General features: G+C 43.5%; 1 protein-coding gene across 7 annotated transcripts in view; it reads left to right on the top strand.

Annotated features, from left to right (window-relative positions):
- The window catches only part of esrrb (estrogen-related receptor beta), a 46,081-nt gene extending 32,780 nt beyond the window's left edge, over positions 1–13,301 (top strand). For all 7 annotated transcript variants that reach the window (XM_051396136.1, XM_051396133.1, XM_051396139.1 and 4 more), the window contains 2 exons: positions 6,603–6,872; positions 10,007–13,301. In XM_051396136.1, the coding sequence (XP_051252096.1) occupies positions 6,603–6,872; positions 10,007–10,251 (515 nt within the window). In that variant the 3' untranslated portion in view covers positions 10,252–13,301. The remainder of the gene's footprint in view (positions 1–6,602; positions 6,873–10,006) is intronic.
- Positions 13,302–14,600: the final 1,299 nt, after the last annotated feature.

Genomic DNA, 14,600 nt, shown 5'->3' with positions numbered 1-14,600 from the left:
ATTTTTGCTGCCTTAGGCAATGGAATTAAAAAGATTAACAGTTCATTATGAAGTAGACCACATTGATTAGGCCATTGACAGATGGGCCAATAACTAAAGTCCAAGTGTAACAATTTAAATGTCACGAAAATTGGCACTTACCTTCTCCCAATTGATTTTTAATTTCCTCTATTCTCAGCTAACATTTGAAAATGTGTTTCAAAAGTGGCATAATGTGGAGTAGAGTGGCCCTATTGAGTTTTAATCGGAGGGCGATTGGAGGATATCAAAGCTCTATCATTAGTGTAGATGGTATCTTTGCCTTACAGGGTCCAATGTCAACTTTGTCATCCCAGCTCTATTTAGCATACCATGAAAGGTCAGTTTGCATATTAAAAATAAGTGCTTTTTGAGTTTTTTTCTATTATTTTAGATGAAATAGTAACACAATTAATCAATCAAATCAGGTGCTCTTGTTACTGTTAGTTTAATGAGGTAGATATTGAAGGCAAGTGTCACATATCAAGAGCCATTTCACAGGTTTGCCATTGCCAGACTGAAAGCCTTGCCCTCATTCTGAATCTGCCTTTGATTAATTGATAATCACTGTGGAGCTTTTGGACACTAGTGTCACTGCTCCAAATAGCACCATGAAGCAGAGTCTAACACGGCTGTTGCCTGAGGGGGGTAAGGTCATTAGGAGCAGTGTTAGGGGGATGCTGACAGATGGCTTGTTGCTCCTAAGGTGCTAACAACCTTTGACACACATAGCAGTCCACTGTCCACCGCTCTGGCCCCCTTCCATCCTGTAAAGATGCATTTCACTGTGTCCAAAAGGTTTAGGGACGAACTAAGTATACTGACAGCTTCAGTACACTAGAACCTGTTTACCACCTTGACATTGCTGCCTTCTTCGAGAGCAGCGGGATATAAGGGTGCCCCCCCCTCATGCCACCCCACATCCTTTCTCGCCCACGGTGGGAATATCATGTGTTCATATGTAAAAAAAAAAATAAATAAATAATGCTCATGCATGCTGCTTATACAAGAGGTTCTCGTTGTTTGGTGTTTGTCAGCTCCAGTCCCAGCTTCCCAGGCCGGAGTGTTTTCAGTATGGGAATTCTCAGAAGGCTAAAGGGCCAAGCAAACACTGACTTGCTGCTGCGGGTGCTGCTCTGCTCCTGCACAATAAAACATATTTTTGCTCTGGCATGTCCCCCTTAAAATGTAAAATATTTAAACAGCATTTGGAATATGTTTATTTCGATTTTTTATTATTACTTTTAAAAATAAACATCCATCTCGTGTGATTGCATTTTTCGCTATTAGATCGAGACCAGATTAATCTGATGAAATATTCGTGTTTGCATTGTTCTATTCATTACTGGCGTTTTGGGAATATTCATCATCTGGGCTTTATTGGATTCTAGCTCATCAGCTCCGCACTTGACAGACAACCGCCTGGCGTGTTAGTTGTTAGCATGGAGGCAGCGATGTTAAAAAGAGATCGCGCCTCTTGTATGTTGTCGTGTTTGTGTCAGCTCAACCCTCCACCATAATCACCCACCCACCCATCAGCCCACCCTTCTCCAGCCCCCTCCGGGCTCCTGTTTTCTCTTTGCCATTAAATTGTGAAATCTACTTACTGTGTTGCCAGCCTGATCCCACTCAAGCTGCGTAATCTCCTTGTAATAGAGTGTGAATACTGCCCAGCAATAAATCAGCACCTCATCAGTGCACTTTATTAAATATAGACACCAACAGACAGCTCTTAGTATATTCAATTTACCCTCTGACGTAGGCTTCAACACAGGAGATAAAGATAGATTGAGCAATCAGGTGGATGCTGAGGCCTGAACCCAGGCAGGAGAGCGGGAGGAAGGCGGAAAAGGAGATTGAGATGGGGGCGTATTGGAGGCAGACAGGCAGCCAGGAGTATGCAGGGCCAGGAAAGGGACATCTGCCAGGCAGGGTGGGGGAGGGCTTTGTTTAGTTACTGTGACACATGAGCAGGTACGTCTAGCATCACAATTCTGTGTGTGCACTGTTCATATTGTCGCCGAGCTGAATCTGTATAAAATCCCGGTTCTGGAGCATCTGTGTAGAATTCTGCGTCTGTATTTTAAACAGAATGTAGTGTAGGACATTTTATATGCTGATGTGCCTTTAAGTGATCGTCAGCAGAGCGACATCCCTCATTAAGCAATGTTGCTTGATGGCAGCGGAGATAAATTATGTGTAATTATGGCAATGATTAAAGCCTGATTCGTCCTGGTCTTTGTAACGTCCGTATTGGCCAGTGGGACCCTGGGGAGGTGCTAAAGACTTCTCCGTTAGGGTCAGGAGGTCATAGGGTGCAGATTAAAACAAGGGGATTACTGTATTTAACGTTCTTCAACCTCATAGCGTTCACAGGCTACTGGTCAAATCACCCATTCCCCAGCCACTTACCATTGGATAATGGGCTGGTTATCACGTTGAAAGAAGGCAGATAGCCGAGTCTCCTGAAAGTGAGCGCTGGAGCTGAAAAAAACAAGATTATTTTTCAGTCAGCAACCTCTTCTTCGTCGAGTCAATTTAGTTTGTATTGACAGGATTTTGTCCAATATAAAAACAGCCTTTGTGTCATCAAATCAGTGTCCGGGGAAAGCTTGCAGCAAACTGAGCTGTTTATGTTGTACATGCGACTGGACTTCAGATCACATTATTTATGTCAAGCGCAGCAATTTATTACCAAGCTGCTATTGATTGGGTCCTCCTGACGCTGTCATGTAAATTCAAGAAGAATCATGGTCGGCAGCTGCACACACACTCAGATCCACACAAACAAGCACACACACCATTATGAAGCTGCTCAAAATTGCCCTTCATTCCCATATTGGTTATACATCTTACATGGTAGCGTGTCACTCTGCCACATCAGAGGAATCTATACAGATCACAGGTGCATACATTTTTCTCTTGTCCTGTTCTTTTTTTAAACTGCCATCTAAAATAAAAAGCTTTGATATAGAATAAGCTTATGGCCGCATGATCATTCAGCTCAGTTTGAGGTTAGAATTAGAAAAAAAAAGACGTACTGAACCCCTGGGGACCTGTTAGGTGCAGTTTTACGCCAACTGGAGCCCGGAGAGCACTTGACTTGGCTAAGGTGAAATTGCCGCTGGGCAGAAGTCTTCAGGGCCTGCTTGTCCTTCTGATAGCTAGCCATGATAGATCAGCCCCTGTCCAGCCAGAATTACTCTTTCCTCTTTCTATCTCCCTCTTCCTTTTCCCCTCATGCTCCTGTCCCCTTTTTGCTCCATGCTGCTGCTCTCTTTCTCTCTTTCTTATCTCTCTCCTCTCTTGCCCATATCTTCTCCTCTCTTTTATCCTCCATTTCTCTCCCTCTCTCTTGACGTTTTTTTCCCCTCTTTCTCCCTCCCTCTGTCTGCTCTGTTGTCTGATTGAGGGTGAGTTACGAGGGGGCTGCAGCTGGAGGGGGCCACCGTGCCTCGTAATTACATCTCTTTTTATTACCCGCGCTAATGGCCCTCGGGGAGAGGGAAACAATAATAAATTAATAGAATATGAACTCCAGCTCAACAGAAATCTCCAGCATTTCATTTTGGACCGTCCTGTGCTCTGGCAGATGAAGCGGCGCTCTGATTAATCTCTGCAAGGGGTTTGAAGCAGCCGTCTGTGGGTTTGGGCTGCCCCCTCCTGCCCACAGCCAAGGGCTTTTGGGGAGATAAAGAGAGAGATGATGGTTTTGGCTTCCGTTGTTGGTCTTTAGTGGTCTTGTTTTCACCCTGTGAGCAAGGAATAATGGTGTGCTGATGAAGTTAATGGTCACTGGGCTGATCTGTAGTGCTGATTCTCTTTCACCTTATATTTATTTTTGATCCTTTGTCTAAACTGAACAGATTTTACATTGACCTGTTGTGATATTGAAAGTAAAAATCCCTTTGAGACGTGATCGCTATATGTGCAGGGTACTTAAGTCAAAGTGAACAAAGAAAAACTCTGCATTGTTATTATCTCTGCATTCCTGCCACAAAGACTTTCAGACAGAAATCTGCAGTTTCACTCAGCAGTGGAGTGGAAAAGGCCCTTCAAGCGCATAGACAGGCCTCTCTGATTTGGTCAATATTGTGTCATGTTTGGTCAAACCCCACCAAGGTAGTGGGCTGGAAATGAAGATGTAAATATTGATATTTCATTAGAGGAAATCACCCACTCCGACGGCACTTAACCGGGCCACCTTCAGAGTGCGGCGGCCGGAGCGCAGTGTGACCTGCGGAGTCGGGAAGTCACTTCATTACTCGATTAAATTGAGTGGAAAAAGGCGAGGCAACGACACGAGATCCCATTTGGAGCGATAATTTAGGCCCTGAAGAGAGGGGATGGAGCAGGGGAAAAACACCACCTCTCCATCTCACAACACTGGATTAAATTCAAGGACTTTTAGCGTCAAAGGTAATTGTAGGCTGCTGGGCTGCATGTGTGCATATGGCTGAGAGGTGTCTGCTGTATCAGAACAACTCTAAAGCCTCTCCAACAAGCCCTGAACAAGGCCTTCGCACGGGCTGTCACATTGGGAGCAGCGCTTTAGTTCCGCTTCACTCCTCCTTGGCATTAAAAGGCTAGACAAAGCCTTGCCTGTGATTGTGATGCCAACCTGATGCGGCAATCAAGACTGCGTCCACGCTTGCATGACAATTCCTCTCCAGCCAGTCCACATTCTGTCCAACTTAATGGCCACGTATGCAGACAAGGAAATAACACAACAAAAGATTTTAAGATGCAGTCTGGATATGTGTAATGGCAGAGGCCTTTACAAAATATGGTTTATTGCCTCCGCCGATAATAGTCAGGTGTTTTGAGTGCTTTCGGCAGTTTGCTTTGTTGGGTCTAATTTGGACTCTTCAGACCTCTGACCAGTCCAGCCGGGCACCAGCACCTTTCTGTTAGCACTCTATTCTACTGACTATTGATTCCCCTTCAAAATGTGAAGGCCCTCACATTCTGATCACAATCTGTTAATTAATGTATCCTCCAGCTCTTCCCCCGCAGTGGTCATCACCACGATAAGGGAAATTGAACACTCAGGTACTACTCTCCCTGGCGCTTCTTTTCTCTCTGCCTGTCTCTCTCTCTCTCTCTCCCTCCTGTTTCTTTTTCACCTTCTCTCATGCTTCCTCATCATGTCTCTTGTTCTTCTCAGCCGTGTGTGTGTGTGTGTGTGTGTGTGTGTGTGTGTGTGTGTGTGTGTGTGTGTGTGTGTGTTCATGTCGTCCTGGCAGGAAGAGATAAACATCAGGCTGGTGGCTGCACCACAGTGAGATCATTTATATTTAAGAGAAAACATAGGGCATAGGTGCAGTGGGCGCCATGGTCAATACTGTAATCTATCGCCTCTTAATCACACAGTGGCAGGCAGCGTGGCAACAGCAAACTTGTAAAAGCAATCATATTAATCAGGGGCGGAGCTGAAGAGCCTAATATGCCGTCAGAATGGGACGCCTGCAGGCATGCTGTGCAGGAGGAGGGGAGATGGAGGGAAAGAGTGTGGGGTGGGTTGGGGTGGAGGTGGGGGGTTCAGGCAGTTTATTGACAGCTGAAGGGTAGTACGAAGGGAAAAGGGATGAGATGGCTATCTGGCTATCTGCTCCTCACTCGCTCTTCTTTTCTCTTTTTGCCTTTACCCACTTTAATTTGTTTGAGTTTCTCACAGCTCATCTTTTGGGGATCTAGCAGTTTGTTTTATTTAATGTTCTATTCTGAGCATATGTAGAGGTGCTGAAGGAAAATGACAGCGGTGTGATGCACCCGAGCTCATCAGCTCATTCAGCTGCTGTTAGAGAATGAGGCCCTGGGTTTTAAGCAGGTCTTCAGGCTGGGCTTGAATGATGTGACCCCTGTGCTCTATGTATGTGTGCGCATTTATGTGCATACATATAGGTGCCATGATCCACATGTGAGCATGTGTGTCTCTTTTTCCTGGTTGACACGTATGTGTATGTTGCTGTGTGTGTGTGTGTGTGTGTGTGTGTGTGTGTGTGTGTGTGTGTGTGTGTGTGTGTGTGTGTGTGTCTGTCTGTGTGTGTGTGTATTTGCTGTGTGTGTGTGTGTGTGTGTGTGTGTGTGTTTGTGTCCTCTCGTCACCTCCTCCCGCTACACAGTGCATGTCATGTCCTCAACCCTTCCAATGAGAATGTGTCTCGGTGCTAATCCCCCTCACACCAATAGAAGTGTGACAGGATACAAGGGGTAACCACATGGCTTTGTGTGTGCCGGACCTTTGCACCGATTTACTGTCCTCACTTACAGTAAACCCCACTCAAGTGCTCTGACACCAGCTTCAAAGAGGACCTTCCACTGTGCATTTAAAATTAAACACCACTCGCTAACATGTGCCTCGGCATGTACTCCAGGCTACCGGGGCTTGACAAGTCTTGTTTGGTTTACTGATCATCTCAAAGGGCTGTCTGTTCTTTTACTTCTAAACACTTTCTTTTACTTTTTAATGCTGTCTAATAAAGGAATCATTGAACAGAAATGCATAAACGCACATATACACATATTTTATTTCTCCATGCAGTCCTCCTGCCCTTATACCGTTTCCTCCTCTGTCCTTTCAGGCTTTTCTTCTCTCTCTCTGGGAGACCAGATGAGTTTACTGCAGAGCGCCTGGATGGAGATCCTCATCCTCAGCATCGTGTTCCGCTCACTGCCGTATGAGGACGAGCTGGTGTACGCTGAGGACTACATCATGGATGAGGAGCACTCGCGGCTGACAGGCCTACTCGACCTCTACGTCTCCATCTTGCAGCTGGTCCGCAAATGCAAGAAGCTCAAAGTGGAAAAGGAGGAGTTCGTCACCCTCAAGGCCATCGCCCTCGCCAACTCAGGTGAGGTGTCTTCAGCACACTGACGCATCATAAAAACATTCATGGTGTCATGATTTTCGATTGAAGCTAATTTCTTGTGCATAAGAATGAAAACTGCAGCATGTTTGAAATTAACGATAGAAAAATTTGAGAGTAACCTCAGTAAAAAAGTCAATTTAAAGTTATTTGTTTCAAACATAATATTTCATCAAAATAACAATTGTGTTTATAATATTAATGCAACAGAAATATCACTGTTACCCTAAGTTTTCAAATGAATCACATATATGTAAATAATTTATTTTAACAGTATTTATAACCATTTAAAATTTTGAATTAATTTTGTGTTGAGTCTCTTTTGTGGATATTTCCCCTACTGTTTCATTCCAATGTTATTTATTTTTTATTTAAAAACATCTTACTATTCCCACCCAGTTTTCATAATTAATGTTGTATGATTATTTAGTGTTATTATTAATATAATAAAAAACAGCTAAAACATCTAGTAGGTTTTTTATTTTTCAAAATAAATACAGACCAGAATTAAAATACACAATAATGGTCAGCCTTTAGCTTTTTTAACTACTGAAATAACATCTATAAGCACATAATATATGAAAAATACATTGAAGTTGTAGCTTCATTTAAAAAAAAAAAAAAGACCTCAGAAGAAAATGTTACAGATGTTCTTTGAGTGTATTACTCACTCAGAATATTTCACTTTTTCCTGACTGGACCTCTGAGTAATGTCCACTAGACAGTATAATATCCAGAAACAGTGAGGTATTGTCTAACACAGTTTCAGAAATGACATTTCTTAGTTTTTCAGGAGTTTTTCAGTGTAACCTTTAGTTTGGAGCGTGAGATGGAGAGATGGAGAGAAGATAAGGGCAGTGTACGGGAAAGAGGGATGGAGGAGTGAGCTTTTTTTAATTGAACACCTTCCATGTTGTGGTATTTCTCCAGCGCTCCCTCTCCCCTCTCTTTCTCTATCTCCATAACAGTAGCTGCAGGGCACAGCAGCCACGGGAGATAAATTTAGCATTTCATTAGGAGCACAGGGGCTGTCAATAAAATGTGTTAAGTCGAATGGAATGAGTATCAGGGAGTGATAGGCCTCGTTTGTTCCAATGCCGAGACGGCACGCTGCTATTGACAGGCTCCTTTTGAGGAGGCAGGACCTGTCCCGCTCTGATCAATGCACGCCTGGGTCACTGGGCCGCTTTCCCTTGTTTTGTCCGGGGCTGAAAAATGAAAATGCTGATGGTGGGCCTTTTGCTTTCAGACAACAGAGCTTTGGTAGGGAGGTGGGGTGTGGGAGAGAGGAGAGATGGGGGTCGAGGGAGGAGGAGGGTGTCCGGAATGTTAGAACAAGGTCTCTGGGAGATCACTCCCCCGGGAGCCCCTCTGTCTGACAGCTGTGAAAATTCATAGCGATTGATTTTGTAATTAGCAGTTTATCAATCGGATCGACGTGGGCTCACTGATGGATTGCGAGGAAATTGTTTCTTCAAAGTTGTTTTTTTAAGTCTACCCCTCCTCCAAGGACTGCAAGCTGTGTGCTCGCTGTCTCCTGCCCTCTTTTCCAGCCCATCTGTTGAGATGTCTCTATCTCGCTTTTTATTTTCTCCTCTTTATCCCCCCCTTCGCCGCATAACATTCAATTATAGCCGGTTCAAATCAGGTTTATTGCTAAAGTGTGTTTGCGAGTGTGAAAAATAGAACAAAATATTGGTTGGATTTGTAAAAATGCAGCTGGTTGGGTTGTGAATCCAGCCTCTGTGAAAAGAACAAGGGATAATTATGTCACACCACATCCTCATCTGAGATTTTTTTTTCTTTTCTTTTTTGCCTTTTGTTCTTCCATCCTCCCCCTCTCACCTCCCTCCCTCCCACATTCACTTTACAAAACGACCTACTTCATTTTACCACTGTGGATTTGAAAACCGTCAGGGTGAGAAATGTCTCAAGGTCTTGGGAATACAGTTGTTCCAGTCAATGAATTTGGGGCGAAGTCTGAAATCTGTTTTGCCTTTTATTGTCCCGTGTGGTAAAATATGCACCACCAAGGTGAGACGAGTCAGGCAGCCAATGACATGCTGCCTCCGGAGTGCCAGACACCGGTTAACCAGTGAGAGAAACCGTGACCCCGGACTGTCCCTGAGAGAGACTGGGAGATAGAGACAGGAGCAGAAAAAAGGCGAGAATGAGAGGGTAGTGCTGTAACATGATGTACAGTAGGATCAGTAAAAAAAAAAAAAAACGGTGGCAGTGTAGCGTTATAGGAGCGAAAAACACCGGAGAGAAGCCAGACTGAAACTGTAGACTGCTCTCGAACTGGCCAGGAGGAGGGGGAGGGAGGGGATTTCGGCTGACTGAAGCTGCGGCAGTCACAGTTTTTGTTGTTCACAGTACAATATAGTAAGCAAGACCTTTTTGAATATAGACAATACAAAAATGCATGTACAGGGAAATTGCTTATTTAGATAACTGGTTTTGTTGTTGTGTTTAGCAGTAAGATCAACCCATTAGTATTTGTTTCTCTCCACTCTGATGGTCAGAAACCCCTTTGAGGGAGTAGGAAGGAAATTAATTGAAAGGAAGTGTTGTATTCATCTCAGGCTTGTTTATGGCGTCCAATTCTCTAATGGAGCCCCCTTTTTTTCTTTCTTTCTTTGTTTTTTTTTTTTTTGTTCGAAAACAATCTATCCTTCGGAACAGTGAGGTGTTTAATGTGTACTCACTCAGCAGAGATTGGGTGCTATTCATGCCATTGTTCCTGGAGGATAACATTGATTTTCAGTCTCGCTGGTCAAGGGCCATATGAATGTCCCGCCCAGTCCACCAAAGAATAAATAAATAAATAAAATAAAGCAGATGTTGTTTTTTTTTATTTTTTATGATCTATTCTTTATCTTGTCAGGGTGTGAGTTATACTGATAATGTGTTCCCTACCTTACTGCTACTGACAGAGCAGTAAAGATCAATCATGAGATCTAATTTTGTTTTAGAAAAATCCATTTCCCATCACTCCTGTTATATCACTGGTGTCGCAAAGTACAAACTACATTTCTTACAAGTTACTTTTCTTTTTCTTTTCAAATTTAAAAAATCCATCAATCTTCATGCTCCTTTCTCTGCTCTCATCCTGTCAGACTCCATGCATATAGAGGACATGGAGGCGGTCCAGAAGCTTCAGGACGCTCTCCACGAGGCCCTGCAGGACTACGAGAGTAGCCAGCACCAGGAGGACCCGCGGCGGGCGGGCAAGCTTCTCATGACCCTGCCTCTGCTGCGGCAGACGGCCACCAAGGCTGTGCAGCACTTTTACAGCATCAAGGTGCAGGGAAAGGTGCCCATGCACAAACTCTTCCTGGAGATGCTGGAGGCCAAGGTCTGATTGGAGGGTGGCTGCTTGGCCACGGCAACGGCGGAGGGCTGCATTAGCGAAACAGAAAGTGACTTGAACCAAGGCTAAGGGTACTCAGGAGAAGGAGACCCCCCCACTGACTGTGCTAGGCAGGACAGAGACTGACTCTCTCACTCCTCCTCCTGGAACCCTGGGACACTAAATAAAAAAAGAAGAAATGCAAAACTTGGTTATTAGTATAAATATAAAAATGATGCAGATTAATTTAAAATATATAAGAAATACTATGTACAGTAATAATTTTTTTTGGTTTTTGTTAATTGTCAGTGGTCATGCTGTATATGAAGAAGGACCCCTCTGCCCCTCAGCATCTTCAGAATGAGTAGTTGCCAGATCTTGATAACAAGATAAAGAGGTTTCTTTTTTCATAAAATTAAAAGTTCCTTAAATTTGTTCTGAAGACAGCAGAGGTGTCAACAAGCATAAACAGACTCACTTGTCTCACAGTTGTGTTTTTGCCTGGACTTGACCAGGACATGTATATATTTATTATTGGAAGACTGAGTGTACAGTTCAAAGTCTGGTGACCTTGGTGGCCATTTTCTCTTGTTCTCTTCCTGGAAAAAAAAATGAACTAAAATTGTTACCTAAATGTGAACTCTTATCAGTTTAAATGTACTTGGATATACCTCTCCAGAGCAGTAAGCCGTGTGATCTTTGTGGATCTGTCTCAGACTGGAAGACTTGCTGGTCCCATGTTTAACCAAACTAGCATAAGCAGGTACAATTAGTCGTCTTATTCTGTAGTAACTCAGCAATAAAGGGAGCTGTGGGGAAGCCAGGCTTAACCTCTTATCTGTCATGTGCTTTTCAATGCTGCTGTTGCTAGAAGACCCTGCTTGTGTATCTCATTCCCACCAGTCGGACACACCACTGCACCACTGTTGCACACTAGTGTTCCTCCTCTTCTGTAGCGGTTTATGTCGGTGCTGTTCATGCAACCCATTGAACCCCAAATTTGGTCATTGTTTAAGCCCATGGAAATTGCCTCTTGGCATGCAAATAGATGACCTGATTCAGGGCTAGGTGAAAGATGATCAGCGGGTTCGGTGTGGCAGTATCAAAGGATTTATGCCGAGTGGCAGAAGTCCAGGAGATTCCATGTTCAAACAATCAGAGGCCCATATGTCAACCACTCTATTTTGGGCCCCTTTAAGCCTGTGGCAGAGTCATCCCACACACAGGGAGCAAGGTGCCCAGCATCTGCTCTCGCCATTTGAGACACCTCCCGTCTTTTAATAGCCGTGCCTGCATTTATAGAGCTTCAACCAAACGGAGGTAAATGGCAGGTGCAGAATGGGAGTGGTGGCACTTCACACTGGGTTTATTTTTAACCCAGCAGGAGGTTGTTGTCTGTGCGGCCTCCCTCCAGGAGTACAGTAGACACGTGGAACACTTCTTCTTGACCTCATGTTGACACAGTGGCCAGTGCAGAGTAACACCCTTCCCACTGGCCAGGAGGCAGGCAGGCATCTGTGAGGAGAGCTCGGGATGCCCAAGCATGCACATGTGAATAGCTATGCAAGAAACAAAGTGTCAGCATGCTCCAAGGGGTAACAGCAGCCCAACAGTGTGTCAGTACAAGGTGTGATCTCTGGTGGGAGAAAGAGATCTCATGCTCCCTTCTCCCTGTGTTTAGCTACATGTCCATTATGCTGGTTGTGAGTAATACTGTAGTCCAGTCCAGCAGAGCCGTGCCGCCTGTCTCCATGTGAGAGAGAATGTGTTGGTGGCAAATGCTTATACTACTGAAGGATTTTATGTGATGTGATAAATTGTGGCGCTGTCACAACAATATGATACTGTGATCAAAGGAATCCCTGACATTGCAGTAGGGTAGAGTTGCCGCCATGCTTGCGATATCAATGGCTAGCACTGATCCAGCAGCCGGCATGCCTTTTTTACAGCAGCCTGATTGGCCATGTAATGGAGGATGCCTACCCACTCCGGCACCCAATCATCCCAACTTAAACTAGCCACTGTCCAGTTAACAAGCTCCACTGTAGAGGGTGACAATATAACTTGAGTTATTTTACTGTTGTGCAATACAACAGGGACCAATTCTGACTGAAACCATGCTGAAAGCATGCTTTTACTTAGATTTGGGAGAATTTGTATACTATTAAGTGACATATTCTAAATCCCTCTAATCAGAAACATGTATCCTGTATATCAGAACAACTATATTTGATTTGCTCCACTGATAAAATACTTTTGTGCTTGTTTCAATAAAAGTGCAGTATAAATGAAAACTTTTGCAGAAAATCTTTACAACTAGAATTTTGTAGTGGCCCAAGATGATCAGCCATAAGAATCATAATAATGGGAGTCCTCTTATCTCCCTTTTTTTTCCTTTTTACCTTGCAATACGACAGTGTGTTAAGTAAAAGAGAACATGTCTTACATTACAAGCTGTGTCTAAATGTGTAAATATATTAGCGTCAATACAGTAGGTTTGCCGAAATACCATTGAAAATAAAGTATGCAGCGCCCTGCTGACTACTACCTCATTATCATATTGTCAATATTTCTCTGATTCAACACTTTCTGCTCTTTATCATCCTCACATGTCTGTGACATACCTGAGCCATCAAAGTTTTTATCAAAAACTGTTTCTCCCTCAGTGCTCCTGCCAAAATATTTGTAATTGTAGTTATTGATCTTCTCTTCCCATTCATTCTTCATAGATCTGTTTGTAAAGGTTAAGCATGCTTCACGTTGACCACGTGACTTGGTCATCAGTGGGTGTGACCCCCCCCCATTTTGGTTACAAAGCGGGTATGTGTTTTTATGAACATCAATGTGTCAGAATTGGTCCCTTGATGATAAATTGCAGACAGGGGCAGGTAACTGATTTCCTGCTTCTGTGCTATGAGTATTTATGGTGTGAAATATATCATTTGGCAATGGTGTACATTGATATCTCTGATCGTTAAATCACCAATATCTGTGTAACTTTTACGTTTTGATTTTCAAAAAGGTAAAGGATCAATGAATTAAATACTCCCTGAACTCTGTGATTCTTTTGTGGTCTAACAAAAAATCAGCTGTAAAGCAAACTTCAACAGTTTCATACATCACATTCAACCAGTACAAGGTATAATGTTTAGGGTAACAAAAGTCCATGCTAGCAGCTCTGTGAGACTGCTAATGCACTGACATGCTAACATGCTGATGTTTGGCAGGTATAATATTTACCATGTATACCATCTTAGTTTACCGTGTTAGCATGCTAACATTTGTTAATTAGCACAAAACACACAAAAGCATAAAGTTTTGCAGGTATTTGGTCATGAGTGCGGAAATTAAAATGTTCACGATGGCGCAAGTGGAAAGATAAGAACTCATCACAGTGTTTACAATTCATTCTGTGGGGAACATATGTGCGCCATGTTTCACCGCAATCCATCGAATAGTTATTGACACATTTCATTCAAAAACCTCATGGTAGCACTATGGGAAAAGTCAGGAGATCACCAAAGTCTCAAGGAGACATCATCTGGAAACATACATTTGAATGAATGAATCAACATTTTGTACCAATTCATCAAGTAGATGTGAAGATATTTTTGGAAAGACTTTGAGACGGTGGTGTCGCTAACCCAAGTACCTCTCTGCACCATGAGTGATCCATCCAATAGTTGTTAAGATATTTCAATGTGGACCAAAGTGATGGACTGACAGACTTTGCCAACCAAAGAACCATGGTCTAATTGTAAAAGCTATTAATGCTGAGCAAGAAATAACAACTGTACTAAACACATATGCTCTCTACTGTGTTTACCGCCACTATAGTGTGTCTACTTAGTCATTCACCCAGTGGAGCAACCCTTACACTAACCCTGCCCTCTCCTCAGTGTATTTACTCATTCTACTATGGCCAGTCACATCGACTGACGAGTTCAGCAAAGGGACAGAACAAAGAACAGATCGGAGCTCCCAGCAGACCACAGATGGGTGGCAGTAAGCGAGGCAAGCCAGTCAGAGATTCACGCAGGCCACCCAACCATCAACCGCAGCCACTGCAGGGCCAGGAGCTGTTGAAAATGGATCCGTCACAGGAAACAGGCAGACAGACACGCTAAGGCTGATGGAGGTGGGGGAAGTGAGGGGCTGTAGCTCCATTATTTCAGGAAGCTGATATTCCAGGGAGTTAAAGTATTCCCTTCTCTATATAATTATAAGAGCCAATTTCCCTTTTTGAAATAATGTCTTGCTAACCAATTAATTGTAATAATCCTCTTCGTGGAAACAATGGCATCACAAGACAAGAGACAAGATGACTTGAGGATGAAAGGAAAGAAAAAGGAGATCTGGAG

The sequence above is a fragment of the Dicentrarchus labrax genome, unplaced genomic scaffold, assembly GCF_905237075.1.
Source record: "Dicentrarchus labrax unplaced genomic scaffold, dlabrax2021, whole genome shotgun sequence".
NCBI lineage: Eukaryota > Metazoa > Chordata > Actinopteri > Moronidae > Dicentrarchus > Dicentrarchus labrax.
Note: the sequence above shows the minus strand (reverse complement) of the source record. Positions and strands in the feature narration are given on the sequence as shown.